The sequence below is a fragment of the Lagopus leucura genome, unplaced genomic scaffold (genome assembly GCF_019238085.1).
Source record: "Lagopus leucura isolate 7727_CA_CO unplaced genomic scaffold, USGS_WTPT01 Super-Scaffold_100004, whole genome shotgun sequence".
NCBI classification, from domain to species: Eukaryota; Metazoa; Chordata; class Aves; order Galliformes; family Phasianidae; genus Lagopus; species Lagopus leucura.
This window is the reverse complement of record NW_024962264.1, coordinates 26,705,284-26,723,205: the sequence shown is the minus strand read 5'-3', so window position 1 is coordinate 26,723,205 and position 17,922 is coordinate 26,705,284. Positions and strand designations below refer to the sequence as shown.

At 37.7% G+C, this 17,922-nt stretch overlaps 1 protein-coding gene across 5 annotated transcripts in view; it reads right to left on the bottom strand.

Moving 5' to 3' along the window:
* WDFY3 (WD repeat and FYVE domain containing 3) overlaps positions 1–17,922 on the bottom strand; it is a 140,410-nt gene that overhangs the window by 14,517 nt on the left and 107,971 nt on the right. For all 5 annotated transcript variants that reach the window (XM_042870783.1, XM_042870784.1, XM_042870785.1 and 2 more), the window contains 19 exons: positions 17,483–17,643; positions 16,619–16,848; positions 15,755–15,864; positions 14,759–14,941; positions 13,824–13,981; positions 12,552–12,629; positions 11,410–11,637; positions 10,616–10,669; positions 8,292–8,460; positions 7,933–8,096; positions 6,657–6,805; positions 6,276–6,396; positions 5,900–5,985; positions 5,440–5,520; positions 4,822–4,876; positions 4,359–4,478; positions 3,753–3,870; positions 2,672–2,778; positions 1,827–1,980 (listed from right to left, as the gene is read on the bottom strand). In XM_042870783.1, coding sequence (XP_042726717.1) covers positions 1,827–1,980; positions 2,672–2,778; positions 3,753–3,870; positions 4,359–4,478; positions 4,822–4,876; positions 5,440–5,520; positions 5,900–5,985; positions 6,276–6,396; positions 6,657–6,805; positions 7,933–8,096; positions 8,292–8,460; positions 10,616–10,669; positions 11,410–11,637; positions 12,552–12,629; positions 13,824–13,981; positions 14,759–14,941; positions 15,755–15,864; positions 16,619–16,848; positions 17,483–17,643 — 2,526 coding nt within the window. The remainder of the gene's footprint in view (positions 1–1,826; positions 1,981–2,671; positions 2,779–3,752; positions 3,871–4,358; positions 4,479–4,821; positions 4,877–5,439; positions 5,521–5,899; positions 5,986–6,275; positions 6,397–6,656; positions 6,806–7,932; positions 8,097–8,291; positions 8,461–10,615; positions 10,670–11,409; positions 11,638–12,551; positions 12,630–13,823; positions 13,982–14,758; positions 14,942–15,754; positions 15,865–16,618; positions 16,849–17,482; positions 17,644–17,922) is intronic.

The following is a 17,922-nucleotide window of genomic DNA, read 5'->3' as shown; positions in this document are numbered from 1 at the left end:
CAAGCAGCTGTGGAGCTGGCAGCTAAAGCCATCATTGCACCAAGGCACGTTTCTCATCTTTTCTTGACCTCTGTGTTATTCGTGATGTAAAAAGGAATAAATGCAACTGTTTGAATTTTAAAGAAGAAAAATCTGCTTAGCATGTATATTGCAGCAGACATGTCAGCTGGGTGTATTTTGAAAGAAAATAAATCCTGGTACTCGATGGTTTATCAGCAAATTGCACTGACAAGCCTTGGTGAAACAGCTTTTGACTACAAATTTGTTTTCTTTGAAATAGAAACAGATTGTGTCAAACAACTGAAAGATTGTTTCACACACGAGAATAACTATATGACAGTACAGCTAAATATTCATGTACTGACACTGATGAACTAACAGCTGTGTGCCAAAAGCTACACACCAAAGGACTCTGGTCGATGACCTGGGCACAGTCTGGCCACACACAGTCATCTGGGCTCCAGAGAGCTCACTTCTCTCTCTGAATACTTAATGCTGGCACGTTTAGACGACTGAAAACCTATTTAACCTATTTGTTAAGACTTCCAAGTTATATTCTTGTGTTGCAATCTGTTGCTGAGAGACGATCCACACTTCTTACTAGCTCAGAGGAACACCAGCAAGCTTCCAAGTTTATACAAGCATACAAGTAGTACAAGCAGTGTCCTACATTTCTTGCATAATCTCATTAGGCTTTGAATGTTTTCCTCTCTATCTGGGAGCAAGGAAATAGAATGGGAGCAGGATAAGTATGAAATAACACAAATTGAAGTATCCCACCTTAGCAATTCAGAACAAAAAACAATTCCTAGTGCTGTTCTAAATATTGGTTGAAAAATTTCTTTTGCCTGATGATCACAACCTAAATTTATCGGAAGTTGAACTAAACAAACAAGACCAATACTTTTACAGTCATGGCCATACCCTCTTATGTGAAATACATTTGGAAGATGTTCTGCACGTCTTTTTTCCCCATTTGTTATTGCTTTTGTAAGGTTGCACTTCCAATCTCTCACAATACCTTCTGAACAACAGATCTGAAGCTGCTTAAATGTACCACTCAATCTTTCTTATGGCTATTAGACTCACAGCACAGAGCTGAGAAGAGCTTAATGTCTCAGTAATGTATGACATACATTCCAAAGAGCACTTAACTCCTATAGAAAATATATGTGAAATTAGACTCTTAAATAGTTATTGCTGTAAAAACTAAGAGCCACATTTCAACAAACCTTTTAGAAACAGTTAAACAAGAAGTCCTAAAAGTGAAAACCGTCAAACAGATTTTGTAAAGTCTGAAAACACTAAGGAAGATAATATATAACATAATGAAGTAACATGCTACATATAGAAAAATGGAAACCAGAGAACTGCAGGTAAAATGTGACGATCTGAGTGTTTCAAAGTGGTTCAACTGAAAATAAATAAAAAATTTTTAAAAAAATCACCAAATCAACCAGCAAACAAAACCACCCCATCTTAAGCTGAAAACTTTTTGAGTAGTTAAATGTCTTTCTTAGCAGTTGTCAGAACAAACTATTAACTTTTAAAATGAACACTTGCTGTTTGAGAAAATGAAGTAGATAAAACTGAAAGAAAAGAAAGCATCACAAAAGTAAATAGTAACTCCTGCTATATTCTTACTGATGAATCAATGAGCTCTGTATCACTCAAACTTTTAAAAATAGTATACAAACATGGAACCATCTATCCTTTCCTCATGCAGTCAAGTGCATCATATTCTTCCCACTTGATGAGCTTTTCTCATGTCAGACTGCCTGCAACACACTCACAGTGGTAGCAACGCTACCAGCTGCTTTGCTTACCGAGATCAAAATTGTTGGAATTGAGCAAAAACTCAGGGAGGTAGAAAAATTCTGGGATGAGCTCTTTGACGTCTGCCATGTTGTGCTTTGATGCTGAGTACCAGGCCTCTCGCACACTGTGAAACATTCGATCTGCCAGGTCAAAGTGACCGCCCTGCAGGACAAAGGGAGAACCAACAGATCAGCCCACCAGAGTACCTTGGCTGAGAGAAGGAGAACCAGAACACACATACACAAGGTATCAAGATAGAGATATCTTCAGAATGTTAAGAAACACACTCAATCCTACTTCAAATTTCAGTCTGGGGATCATCCCAGAGAAAATACATTTTTCTTTGCTTAATGACTTCCATGTAGGACCACTGTTAAGATCCCAGCTCCTCCTCAATCTGCCAAAAAATCCAGGCTCTGCAAATTTTGGTTTACTTTAACACTCAGTACCAAACTCCCGGGATAGAAGTACTGGTTTAAAAAAAAAAAACCTTTTAATTTTGTGCGAAGATGTTAAGGAACTGGCATACAACTCTTTCAACAGCAGACTAACAAAGCCTGATTAAAAATGTAATTTTTTTCACAGCAAAATCATCTTTGGCTTTTGCCTTGTGTTATTTTGTTCATACATTTATTCAAAACATTCTAACTTCATGAAGAAATGTGAATTCCATTGCATCCTCTATTAAGTAACCTCAAAGATTTCTGGACCAATCCAACCTGCAATCGCTCAACTGAATTTTTTTTTTCTAACATGTCTTATGAAAACAAAGGAGATAAATCTCATTTTTTCACGTAGACCTCAAATGCACAGCAGGAAAGCGATACAGGAAGTGAGGTCTTGTTCTTTTTACCTGTAGTCGTAAGAAAATCTGCGTAAAAGGCTCCATCCGGACAAGATAGGAAGCCACTATCATGGCAGATGAATAGTGGGTCCCATAATGATAAGCTGGAGTTTCGCCTGCAGAAAATTAAACATCATGCACATAGAAGAAATAAAGCAGTTAGGTGAAGCAATTACTGGTGACAGTATTAACTAGTGCTGCCTTGTATCTACTCTGTGATCATGGACACATTTAAAATTGGCACTTGTAACTTTCATTCCCGAGTCATCAAAAACTATATGTTTTCTTGTGGCTATTTCAGTTAAAGCTGCAATGCAGTACCTGTAATTTAATGGGCTTCTGCCCAGCAGGACCAGGTTAGTCTTTTTTTTTTTTTTTTTTTTTTAATTTAAAATGCTTGAAGCATTCCAACACAGCTATGGTGATTTCTGCTGATAGAACGTTGTTTACTTCATTATTCTTGATTACTCTGGAAATAAGGCTTATGAAGAAACAATTCCCTGAATTTCTGGCTACAGATCTCGTACAGCTAAAATAGCATCTAAAACAGAGAATATATAACTTGATTGTGTTCACTTTGAAGCATTATGAACTTAAGAATTTCCTAGTGCCTCTATTTCTTTTGGATAGTAGCAAGGAAATGGTACTTCCTGAGCAGGAAATCATACATCAAACTCAGAAACGAAAAAGCTGAACTGCTGCTACTGCAGAGGTATTCACATTCCTCTGTACAACTTACTGCCTTTCAGCAGTGCTCAAACTGTACTCGTTAAAGAGACTGGATGTGTATTACTTCTGTACTCTGTCCATTTCTAGCCTTTAGACACCGTTAAATTGTTTTGAAAAACAACTGTTTTGTCTTCATTTTAATATATAAACACATGCTGGTCAGATTTAAAAATCAACAGTATAACAATACTGCTTCGCTTCTAATTTAATATTTGTTCATAGGTCCTCAAAGACCAACAGTAGGGCTCTGCATATCCATATCCAGAAGTCTTGAGTCATGTAATTAAAATTCACAACATCCTCCTGAACTGTGGCAGGCTCCTGCCTGTCTCCTTGTCCTGCAGCATGTACCACTTCTTACCATTAGGATCTTCCCAGTCTTTGTATCGTTTCTTGTACTGGGCCAGTCTGTCTTCTGTTTGAGCTCCCATGGGCTTTGCCAGGTTTCTGAATGTCTTGGGATTTGTAAGATCCAACTCCTTTAAAAATAAATATTAAATAATAATAACAATATTAAAAATAAAACAAACATAAATTCAATTTTAAAAACACATGCTTTCCCTGTAGACACAACATCCTTCAAGATATACTTCAGAAAGCTAATGCAAAAACTTACTGCTGCACTCTTGCACGCTGACACAAAGGAGGTGCAACTGCCTCAGTACAAAGTGAACATGTGGGCCTTCACCTGTCCATTAGCACCCATAAAATCAGGATGGGCAAGGGCCTTCCTGCACAAGACTGTCAAGCACCTGCACTATCCTACCCACTGACCACATGGGCTGGACATTACAAAACATGAAAATAAAAAAAGGCAATAAAGATACACCTCAATTTTATGGAGGTAGTGCAAGCCAACTGTAATACTCACAACTCAAACACATAAAAAAATGACTATTAAACTGATTGTATATTTTATTTACCTCTCAATCAAATTACTATTAGACTGATAGGACATTTTATTTACCTCTGAATCATAGTCTGCGAGGACCCAGGGAAAGACAGGGTACTGCATGAGATCATTGTAGGATCGGCCCGCCAGGGTGTTTAAGTGCATCAGGTACTGGAAATTACTGATTTCTCCTCTCTGAAGGAAGACATAACAGAGCTGTAAAAACCCCACTTCACAACAATCAACTGGGCTGTCAAACTTCTCAGGTGCTTGCGTTAGCTTTCTACAAACATAGGAAACTTACATCAGTATTACAATGTCCAAACTCTATTTATACTTTTAACGATAGAATCATTTAGTATTTCATGATGAAATATACCCAAAATTAAATATAATTTGAACACGAAATATAACCAGTTACAGTACTGAGATACTTTTTCTAAAGCAGTATTTGTTCATAGGATGTAACTCAGGTGTACTAAGTATTTATCATTACAAAATGTGCAAAAAAAAAAAAAAAAAAAATGATAGCACTTACTTCCCATCTTTGAGTAACAGATTTTTCTCCCACTAAAGTACTAAGCAAGCCAGACCTAGATAGGAGAAGAAAGTACATTTTCTGACTTATCAATAGAATTTGAGTTGCATCTTCATAGGACAATTCAAAATGCCAAGATTAAAACTTACAAATTTTTACAATCAGGCAAAATGGATTTCATTCCTTTTGGTTTTAGCAGTGCACATTTTATTTCTGAGCACAGACAGTTGAAATAATGCCCTTTATGCATGCAATTCAGTGCACATTCAAACATACCTGACAGGTTGCTACTGAGGAAAATATCTAACAACCCAGAGAAGCCAAATAGTTTTGCAACTTCAATTCTTTCAAAATGTACCAATAACTTTAATCTATGTATTTATATGTAAATATGAATTTATGTAAAACATGTATTTATTTGTAGGAATACATACCAAAATTGTCAATGATGCAAGAACATTTAAAGAAGTTGGAGCATAAAATTAGTATTTATTTGGCATTACCCAGTTATAAACAGAGGTTTATACAGGAACTCCCGAGTACATCTGGACGTTAAGGTAAGCATCACTGATTTGAAACCAAGGAGATAAAGAAGTTATGAGGAACGGCAAAGCTTACCCTTGTTCTACGCTGGTGTTTGGCCTCTGTCCAGACACTGACTCCGAACTGTCAGTTAGAGATGGCACCACAGCCAAAAACCTGCACCGATAGGTAGAAGATTACCATTAGTGTCTGATGTAGGCATCTCTTCTTCTTAGAAATGAACACGTCTGGTACAATTATTTTGTTCTGAGCAGCTGTGTAACATCTTTAACAAAACCAGAACATCCCTTCTCTCCCTACATCCACACACTGTCACAGCTCTCATACAGACCACATGCAGCAAGTTCAGCATACAGGTATTAGCGCTTCCTAGTGGCTCTTTGGTGCCATGCTGTATTTGCTACAGAGTTATGAACTGTCTCACACCAATCACTTGCAATCTTGTTAGCCAATCATTGTAGGCTCAAATATGACTCAAGACAGACACTTGCAAATAATCACATTAAATATCCTAACTTAAGTTACTTTACAATACCTCTGATAAACTTTATTTCTGACCCCTTTTTGGAAGGCCAGAAGATAGTTTCGTCCGTCTCCTGAGAAAACTTCAATTGCAATTGGCTGAAAACAAACAAGACAAACAGGTCACCACTAACACATCTGCTTGTCACTTTCAAAGGTCAGAAATAAACCAGTTTGGCTATGCTGAGCTACACATGACACAAAATTATTACAACGCACGCTTTGTCTAGTGTGGCCAGCTGCTCTATTTTCAGAACACTAAAATCCACTAATTCACCCATTTAACTAAGTCACAGTAGACCAAAAAGTTCAAGATCAGATATTTAGACTTGTATTTCATCACGATGAATAGCTTTCACTTGCCAAATTATGATCTGCGCCCAAGTTACCTGCAAAAGATATCTCCTTTTATGTACTTCCTTAATATCTTCATATGCAAAAATGCTGCACGTTCTTTTGAGTTGACTTGGACCTTGCCTTGCGCCCCTTGGTATGATTGGCTCGTGCATCCTGTAAACGAGCATAAACAGGAAAGTGATTAAAAGAGATGCATTGTAAGAATCATTCTTTCCATTCATATGAGAGCGCAGGCATAGAAAGAACTTTTTTCACAATAAACCAGCTTAGTATTTTGTGAACGCAAGAGGCAACTGCTCCTGAGATTGTCAGCAATTCTGACATTATTTTGTAGTTGCCCCCTGAAAAAATTTCATTAAATATCTGCTGTTTGCCTACTAAAGACTGATTAAACTCTTTATTCATTCACTCACTTTGGAGGCAATGTCTCAATGTCGCGTATTTCTCTGGTGGCCGTCATGGTGAATCCATCGATTACGTAGAAATGCTCTTTGCCAAACAGGAGCAGCCCTTCACTGGTGTCAAGGCCCTGAACCCGAGCACAGCGGTACATGTGCTGAATCTGAAATGAAAAACAGGCACTTAGCAAAAGTAGGTCAACGAGCTGAGACTCAGACCATTGCTCTGTTAGAACCAATCCCAGACACTGCTTTGTTATGCACAGATGCAGTAAAAATTTTGCTATTTTTCCTACTCATTGAGAAAAACATAACCTTGGCAATCAGCAACTGAGAAGGTAGTTTAAAGGAAGTTTCCTCTCTGTGATATAGATTGGTAAGTTTACTAACTTACTCATACATGTATGGCTACTTGGGCATATTCTACAAGCTGTAACCAACTTGACTGATCACAAATCTACTGACATACTTCAGACAAGACGGAATGATGAAATAACCAGAGCAGCCTTTCAATGCTGTTCTTAGGGATAAAATATTCACTGTCCATAACTTTCATTCTAATGATAAGAACAATTGATCAGTTTGTAGAGTATTTATATTTTCAACACGCATTTCCTCTTTCAGCTCATTATGCCAACCAGGTAAGCAGAGGACAGCTGTAGGACATGTGTTATGAGGAGCGGCTGAGGGAACAGGGACTGTTTCATCTGGGGAAGAGGAAGCTCAGTCAAGACATTATAGCTCTCTACTACTACTTGAGAGGGGGCTGTGGTTAGATGGGAGTCGGTCTCTTCTCCCACATAGCTAGTGACAGGACTAGAGAGAGTGGCCTCAAGTTGCAACAGGGGAGATTCAGTTTGGATGTTAGGAAAAACTTATCTCTCAAAGGGTAGCCAGGTGCTGAATGAGCTGCACAGAGAGGTGTTCAAGAAATGTTTGGATATTGTACCAAAGGACATGGTTAAGTGGGGAGGTGTCGGTGGACAGGTGGACTGGATGATACTGGAGATCTTTTCAAACCTTGACGATTCTATGATTCTATGACTCAGTTCTAGGACAGGTTTGGTTTTCCTTAGCAGGTAGGAGGTTAAAAAAAAAAAAAAAAAGTTTCCAGTACAGTGTTTGAATTGAAGCACACATTTCTTATCAAAGATATTACAAGAAGCACCTGATGGAATATTAAGCAGATGCAGCTGTAAATCAGGAAAGGCATATAAGGATGTTTATTTCTGCTCTCTACATGCAATGCAGAAATTCCAATACAGTAAACACTGTTTGCAGTACACAGTACCTTCTCTCCTTCTTCAAGAAGTCGAAGCAAAGTTGTATTGTCAGTCTTCTCTTCTTCATCAATCGAACTGCCCTCAACAATTTGATCTTGTGACTGTTCCTGGTTCTCATCATCTCCTCCATCAGGAGCAGACCGAGACCGTTTCAGGGGAGGCTTCACTAGGCCTTGAAAAGGAGAATGAAGATAAAATTTTAAAAAATAAAAATTAAATGATCATTGTGAAAAAACTTTTCAAGTTTAAAATTTCTGCTGTGGCAGAAAACAGAGCCCAACATGTTTATCTCAGTGCAAATGTAATGGAATATGTAAAGGCAGACAAATTTAAAGAAACTGGAGCAGGATAGAAGAAGTGATCTAACCTTTGACTCTCGCAATTGTGTCCTCCCCATGTTCTGGCTCCTGCTGAGTGGTTTCACCCACTGTGTTTTCCTCTATGGTGTCCTGGAAGATGGCAGGGTTTCCAGATGCCAGGCGCATGTAGTACTCCTTACTGTCATAACTTATAGCCCTTCGGTAGCGAGCAGGTTTCTTAGAAATAATTGAACACAATCATTTGGTCAGTCAAGTCTTCTCACACATTTCAGGGACATGGTGTGCAGCATGGAGCATGCCTACAATGTGCTCTGTGCATGTGCAGCGGTACACCAAAATGTGAGAACAGGGACTCCACCCTGGACCCAACCTAAGGAGAGCTATTCAGCCACTGAATTAACAATGGGGTTTGTGGAAAAACCTGCTGCTAAACCTACAGCACAGGAAGTACAGAGCATGGCTATCAGGTAACAAACAACAGATGTCACAAAAGACAGGCTGGATGGTTTTGCTGAAGCCTGATAGATCAAATGGATATTTTCTACCCTCTCAGCGCTCCCTGCAGCGCGTGCAGCTCATTCGTTAGACAGCCAGCTGCAAAACTAGACAGTGGTCTGAATAAACTCAACAAAAGATTAAAATAAGTGAAGCTGGTATCGACTGAAAGAGATGGGAACTTGAATTTAAGGATCAAAAATTAACTACTTCAGTTTTTTCTTTCATTAATACATATTTTGAAGGTCCACATGAAACTGGCATAAAAAGGATCCACTTAGAATTCATCAAGAATCATCAGTAACCACAATGGATTATGTTGCATTTCATTATGGTAGTGGCATGGTGTTGGTCTTTTGTTTAGCATGTTAATTCTTAGGTTCTTTAATTACAGAGGTAATACTAGAAAATCAAAGTAGCATCTAAATGAGGACATTGTCAGAAACATCACTGCAGAGGCAAGCAGGGATAAGAGCTATTACAGAGCCAAGAACTTCTCTCAAATTATAACAAACTGTTGAAACTGGATGGGAGAAAAGCCATTGATTTTATACTTCAGTTGAAAGTTTTCTTCTACAGGAACTGTTTAACCCAACACCTCTAGAATGCTCAGTCTGAACACATTCAGTTCTTCACAGATAAAAGTTTTAACTTTGTAGCATAATTTCCCATTATTTCTGAAATTATAATGGCATTATTACAAAATATAAGTACACTCAGTGCTTTAAATTATGTGCTATTGCAGAATATCAATTGCCATTTCAACTATGATTTTAACTTGTTCACTTCTGCAGCAGTATCTGGAAATACATAAAACATGATTTTCTTTTTTTGTTGTTGTTTATCTGGACAATTATGCAGTGGAAAACTAAAGGACCCTTAAAAATAAATTAGCTGTATTACAAGTATGTGCTTGGAACAACTAAGTGATTAAGATTGGCAACACGGAGATTCATTACTTCAGGTCAAACTGGCTGCCTCAAAACTCAAAGATGCAAGGTACTGCGATTTAATTTGCAGACTTATGCTCAACTAAGCTTTTGCTCCTTTAACACTTCAGTGGTAACAACTGATGTGTACACTAGAATGAAAAATCCAAACTAGCCCTATTAACATAAGGAAAGGGAAACAGCAACAATTTTACTTCATATTCTACACAATAACAGATTTCATTTATTTGTGTTAGTTTATTGCTGAACGTATTTTAAAAGAAGTGAGTACACATTGCACGCTATACTTAGTGATGGGCAAGGCTGTGAATGTCTCTTAATAGACAAGTATGTAACATGGAAAAGCCCGCAGAACAGCCAGTTCTAAACAATTCTGTTGTTTTTAAGCTGGAATTAATATTTTGAAACAAAGCATAAACATCATTAATAAAAATTAAGACTTGAAGGAAAGAAAATTGACTGCGGTGCCAACAAAAAATGGATCTTTCAGCCCATGATCAAAAAGGGGAAAGAAAAACCTGCTCAGCAGACCCTCTTCAAAATAAACATTCATTTTCCTAGCAGGTGCTTCCCACCAATCCTATTGCCCATTACTAAACATTTTTTATAGACCATTAGTTCAGACCCCAAGCCACAACTCTGTACACAGTGAGAACAGTGACAGCACAGCCCAACACAGCCTGTTAGTGTGCAGCAAAGAAGGGAAGAGCTACAGAAAGTTGTATTTAGGTGAAGGCTGAGGAGAGCACAGTGAAGTCCTTTAATGTGAATACTGAAAACAACATCTTTAGGCCTGGAAATACATACTGAAAGAGCAAGTTGAAAGCCAAATGTAGAAGCCTTGTTAAGATTGCCCAACATGCAGGAGAAACAAAAGAAGTTGTATTTATTTGACATTCTTTCAGTCAGTGTATTTGTTTCTTTACCTTTTGAGGAACGGTATCATCAGCTGTCTCAGGAAGTCTACTTGAGAGGTCAGACTGAAAACAGGGCATTAAGTATATGCATCAGAAAAAGAACACTTTTGAGAAGGCATGATGTTCTCCATTGTGTGCGAACTTAACCATCACTAGAGCTAGTTTGAGTCAGATTGGAAGTAGACAAATACACTAATAGTGTAATGTTGGCTATACAATGTTTTTTGTTCACACATCTTAAGTACCTTAACACTTGATTTCTTGATTTGAGAAAAAAATATCCTGCGTGCTCCATTCTTTAAAAGCAAACAGGAACTAATTGCCAAGCTTTCAAAGGTTATGTGCATTTCTGGCTAAGTGGTCCATGTTCATGGTCACAGATTTTCAGTGAAAGCACACCCAAACCAATGCCCATAGCCTGCTTGGTTTTTGCAATTTTCTTTGGATACGTTTAAGCGTTCTTTAGCACTAGGCCAAGAATTGAAACAAATCTCCCATCCGTAAGTATGGCATTTTATGGCTTCTTGTTGCTAGTGAAGATGCCTCTGCTGCTCACTAGCATGAGCACACCACATCATATTTTGGAACAGGCAGAGGTCTCAATTTCACTCCATTTTGAGGTGTGAGAGGTCTAGTCCATTCCCTAAACATACTGTGAAAGAACAACCAGATCTTACCAATCATTTAGGACTTACAGGTATGCTGATAAACCAATAGAGTAAAATATGCATCTTAAGATCCACTTAAAAAAAAAGTTCGTAACACGGCATAAAATTTCTCTCAACAAATCTTGAATTACTTACCAACAAGTTTGTTTCCTGCTCAGCTTCAGGCATGTAGGGATACTGAGTGTAAAACATGTCATTTCGCACCATTTTCTTCCTCATTCGGCAGGGCCCCTCAGTCATCTCCAGCATCCACTTGTCAAGATGGGAACCAATGGGCGGACCCCACAAACCTCGCTCTCGTAGTAACTCATATTCAATTTGAGACCATTCTTCTGTCACATATTTTAATGCGTTCTGCTGACGCTGGATACAAACATGTTTATATAAAGCATTAAAAGCTACGTCTTTAAGCCCGTATCCGATATGAGCAGATGTTTTCCTTATACTACAAAAAGTCTTGTAACTGAAATTTGTAAGAGCGTTAAAGAAATACTCATTAGAGTAATACACTCTAATGAGATCTCCAGTCTCAGCCACCACAGAATCAAGGTTCATACTGTAATCCTCTAAGCAGAAGAGGAAAAAGAGGATAAACAAACTGCTTTTGATTTTAATCTGTAACTGAACGTATTTGTAAATGGCAAATATGAGCACATGCAACATTAATACATTGATTTTGAAAAGGGATTTTAGGAATTTTGGATGGTTTTCCTACAACACAAGAGAGAAGAGAGAAATTAAATGAAGCAAAGCTCATCTGGTGGAATTTTGCTTTAATAACTTATCCCTGCAGAATAAGCTACATTGAACCAAAAGACTTTAGGGACGCTTGGAATAAAATCCAGGATACAATGATTTGTTTCTAGGAGGCACAGAATAGCTACGATCTATTACCACATGAGTAGAAAAAGGTATCAATTTTTTTTTTATGCTACTATGAAAGTTATCTTTGCATACAAAGCTTTTCTATGTCTTCTTTTTCCAAGAATCTTAAGTACTTAGAAAAAAAGAAATAGGATAGAAACATGATGGCTTTCTAAAACAGTGTACAAAACCTTTAAGATTTAACTTAGGTAGCACTACTGCAATCAAATCAAAATTAATTTTCCTCATTTATTTGACTGCATTAAGAAAGCATCCTTAAAATAACTGTGTCTATACATTGAAGTGTGTCACCATCAACCTTCTAATACTTCATAAACCACATACTGAGAAAGAGGAGCTGTCCAACCTAATGTGTCAAAAATACCAGTTTCAAGTAATTCTCTGAATCATACCTCCTGATATTCTTTATACTGCATATCAACCAGGTCTCGAACCACTGCTATGTGAGTAAACATCCATTGGGAAATTTCCTAATAGAAAGATAAGGAGATGGACAGATTTAGACTTCACACAAGCAAGTTATGGAAAAGTTATAAATGAATAACCATTACTTGCTCACAAAAACTATCTGCTTAAAAAATGATTTGGACTAATTTTAAACTACTGCATGCAACTGTATTTTCAAGGCTGTTTTATGGTTTTGCTTTCTATGAGTGTTTTCGTGGTTTTCTTTGTTTTTACAGCAACAAACTCATGTACAGGGATATCATTTAAGAGAAGAGGGCAAACACTTGCTAAGAATTGAAAGTACGTGACTGATGGTACAGAACATTCCCAAATAGCTAAAAGAGGCAATAGATGAGAAATATTACTACTATTCTCCATTTTCTAGTAATATTTTGTAGATGCTGACCAAATTTGATGGAAACTCTAACAGCATCTGCCATACTGTACTGAAAAACACCTGCTTTCACACTGTTCCCTGTAATGGCATGTCTGGTAACAGATGTTCTCTGCTGAGCATGGGGATTTCTTCATTTTCACTTTAATGTGTGTGCCTGTTTACCAGGAAAAGGACTGAGAACGCTGAGCATTCCTTATTAAATCAAAGCCAGTCTATAGCTCCCAGATGAGCAAGTGAACTGGCGAGCTTCTTTTCCATTCACACAGGGCACAACTCCTGATGAAGTCAATAGATGTTACACATTTCCTTATGGCAGGAACACATCTGCCTCCCATGATTTGATGTCTTCTCACTATTTCATGTGCTTATTACAATACGAACTCAATCCTCCAAAACTTTCATAACCCTCTTTCCTTTGTTTTCTATGTCCCAAATACTTTATACGAACTCTTTACAATGCTTCATCAGGTTGTGTCCTAGTGAGAGTACAGTTTTCTCCACTAGTCTTCTTCGCTTTTTAGACAAGCAACAACCTTGACATCCATTACAAAATGCTGCAATAAACTGAATTTAAGACCCAGTTAACCAGAGCAGTTGAGCAGAGAGCTTAACTCTCAACTTGCTGTTCCAGGTAGGTAGATACACCTGCTGGATTAAGCCACACAAAAGCAAGAAAGGACAGTCTCACTAATCAGCAACAGGAAAGCCAAGCACAATTTATCACCTTACACCCTAAAAGACTCTTTATATTGCAGTATTTACCATATACTACAAACATATAATGCTGGATTTGAGACTGCATTTTATGAAGCAAAATTACCTGCGTAGAGAGATTGTGTTTGTTGAGTCCACTCTCCTTCCGGTTTCTCCTAGAACCTGTTAGTTTAGAGAGGCCAAACCCACTGCTGACTCGTGAAAGCTTGGACTGCGTGCTTGGAACCAAGGCCTCCCCTCTACTGATGCACTTCTTCTCGTGGGCTGAAAAACAAGGATTTTACGTGTTGGGGTTTTTTCGTCGTTGTCACTGGTATTTCACTAAATAGAGTAAAAGTCCCCACTGCTCTCAAAAACTTTGTGTGCTTGTCTGAGTAGTGTGTTGTTTTATTATTTTTAAAGGGAGAAGTTGATTTGTTGTTGCTATTGTTGTTGCTGTAGCATTGCTGCTGTTTTTCTAAAAGAAGAGATTCTCAAGTGAAACGTTGGTATTTTTTGCACTTAAAAGGATTAATGGATTAACTTGATTAACAGATCTGTGACTCCTTTCATCACTTATCAAAATCAAGGTCTATGAGCTGTAAGCTGTTACCTACTCCTCCCTCCAAATACCAACTAGTTTCAGTTTTGCTGAATTACATTCGTTAAAGACCAAATGGATATTCCAAGGAAGGGAGACAGTATCTGTAGAAATCCAATGCTGAGGAAGGTCCAACAGATCATCACAAGCAGTGTTCATGGTAAGGCAAACAAGTGAACCAGCCCACCACCACCGCAATCCATAAGGTACTCTTTGGTATATGCTTGCACAGTAAAACAAGCAGCCATTAGGATCTGCAAAAGCATTGAATATAGGTCCCATGTATGGACCTTGTTCAAGTTTTTCTTATACCCAGTGCTGTTTCTGAATCAGAGATACTGAACTTTACTAATAATAAGTATTTGCCAACACAAAAAAGTAGGCCCATATCAAATCATCCAATGCATGTGGTTCACTATGGGGAAAGCTAGCACTCAGAATAGATCTTCAGCTGCACTTACCCAAATGATTTTGCCAACACTTTAAACTTGCTTCCTCAATTAAAGGTCTTGCAACAATTATATCCACTTGGCCACGGTCATTGACAGGCAGCGTCACTTTAAAAACTTCTTCTAAAATCTGTTTTTTACTGTGAATCAGCTCTGTCCACACTCTGTTTATGGCTTTTAAAAGAAGCTGGCGACCTGCAGCAGTACAAGACCACAAATAGCAAGTTCCCTACAGTGCTTACTGAACTGGTACTTGTACAGTAGATTGAATAAACTAAGCAATTTCACTCAAGGTTTTTCCCTTCTTTCTTGATTTCTGAAATGCCTTTTACTAGACTTATTTGTCATTCATATACTGTTAGATAGTATCTAGAGATCGATTTTGACAGTTTTCCTCTGTGAATATGAATCCTCAGCTCCAATTATTTGTGATTTCTCTCCTACACTCATGCATACATTAACAAAATAAGATTAAAAAGTTTACAGATTACACATTTGTATGCACAAAGTTTCATATATATACAAATTACTTTTTTTTGTCTGTATTAATACACATGCATAAATATTAACATATAAAAAGATCAAAACCACAATCCTTTTTCTTCACAGACAGTTCATAAATTCCCCCATGAGAGAATGACCCTAATGAAATTTTACACCTTATATCAGTTACGTCTTAGCCGTGCTCTTGTAAAATTCAGCTGATGGAGAAGCACGGTGCATACTTGAAATGAGACATTTACACTGCACTCAATTTAGCGCATATAAAGTGGCATCTCTAATACTAGTGCACATCCAGCAAAAAAATGAGGACCACTTGCTATTTTTACCAAATAGTTCTCATCCCGATTATGTCTGCCTTGGTGTTCAAAGTGTTTTCAAGGTTTTTCTTTGTTGTTCTTAAACATACACACTCTCCTGTCCAAAGAGTAACGGGAGTAAAAGACTACTGATGACAATAAAGAAGCAGCATTAGCAGACATCCGTGGCTTGATCACTTGAGATTACCTTCACTGACATCTTGATTGTAGACTCCGTCTGGTTCTATATCTGAAGGGATCATAATGTGCCATGTTGTCATCCTGGCTTCTGCTTCCAATCCAAACCCATCAACATTGCTACAAATACACAGTGAATTAACAACCAGAAAAAAATACAAACTAAAACCTTTGATTTCCAATGATTGAAGCGCAAAGATATGTGCTGCTACGGGAACACACTGAGTCCACCTGAGTTCTCAGGATATACAGTCACAAGGAGAACTGAACGTTTTTGAAAGAGGATATGATATGAACAGTGATATTACTAAAGGAAGCAGTAATTATTAAAGAAACACAGTGTGGCCAAGGCCATCAATGGAGAACATTAGAGTTTATGATGATGATACTTCCCAAATGACTTTGGATAAAACTCAAGTCCCACAACTTTTTGGAAAGAAAAATGGAAATGCCAGTCAGGCATTTGGAGTAAAGACGACAACGGGTGTTATCAGCTCATGTCACATCCACCTAGTTTTATTCCTGAGTAGACTTATTCAAACATCCAAATTAATAAGACAAAAAATACATATTAAATGACTTTTTAGACAGTAAATCTAGTGACAGATCCCTCTGACAAATACTTAGCACCAGCATTTCTTTCTGCCTTGAAAACACATAATAGTGTCAAAGCATAATAACAGAACAGTTAGATATCTATTATTTTAAAATACCTCTGTAAGAAAAAGACTATTCCTGAGCTCTTCAAATATCATTTCATTTAAATGAATTACTTCATTTTCCCTGCATTTCACTGGCTTTAAGGTTACAAATTGTCATCAACATTTTGCTTACTTGTTCCCAAGGCAAATGAATTTCTATCTGAGATGCTTACCTTCCCACGTGCAGGTTAATCAAGCAGTGAGCTAGACAGCTGATGAACTCTTGATCGTGATTTCCAGGTCCCAAAATTAAGTTTCTGTTCACAGTGAGGACCCTCAAAGAATCAAGGAGAGCCACTTGCTGAGGAACAGTTTTGTGTGCTCTTGAGAACTGATATAAGATAGTTCTGTTCAGGCAGTGATAAATAGCATCCAGCGATAGTCCCTGAGATCTTCTTTTTGACTGATGTTAAAACAAGAAATAAAACAAAAAACATATCATCAGATGGGAGCACTTAATTCAATTCACAGGTAGATAATCTTCCCACGCATTGATTCATGCTGCTGCTCCAATATCAGTAGCATCAGTTCCAGTGATCTCAAGAGCCAACATGATGTCAATATGTGATAATACATTTAAGATTTCAACACCTACAAGTATCAGACTACTGTTATTTTCTCTGATTTCCAAAAGCATTAGTAATCAACAGTTTCCAAGAAAAGAAGAGGAAGAGACTTTCAAAATATTTTCCAAGGTAAATTTAGGAAGCTTTCTGAGAATTTCAAAAACACAATTTCATCTGAAAGTAGTTTTAACTCAATTGCTCCATAATAATGTACTGCACACTAACAAGATGCACTAGAAAAGCTCAGAGAAAAATGAAAGAAAAAACACACTTCTGTGCTGACTGGAGACAGTCCAGTAGCATGTAAACAATTAAAAACTTCTTTGAGTCTTATCTATCCAGGCTGCACAATTACCCTGCAACAGGCCTCATCCAAACAGTATTCAGTCTGCTCAGAATTGTCACTCCGTGGATTTTAATTTCAATTGTGAAAATGGCTTTTCAAGTGAGCTAATAAGAGAACACTGTTACCTGTGCAATTAGCTGGATTATGAATTCCACAAGAAGTTTGGATTCTTTGTTGAACATGCCCTGCCAAAGCTTATCTACCACACGCTGTGTAAAATAAAACACGTTGTTCACCAGGACTTGGTAGCTTCCTCCACTTGTTATGGGCAGAGACGCATCTTCACCTAGGCAACAGCACAATAAAGCTTTCTTCATTAAAAAAGAATAAATATGAATGGATACATTGACATTAGCTTGCGTTTGTGCTTTCTGGACTTCTGTAAAGGAGAAGCAGAGACTCGGATAAGTCAAACAAAAGCTAAAAGTTAGTGGCTTACCTACACTGAACACACAAGTGGTTGTTTGAAATAGACAGTGAGATAGCCAAAATGGTAATGCAGGGCATACACTAAACTCCCACAGCAATCCTAGAAAATCCAGCATCCAGCATTACACTTCCTACA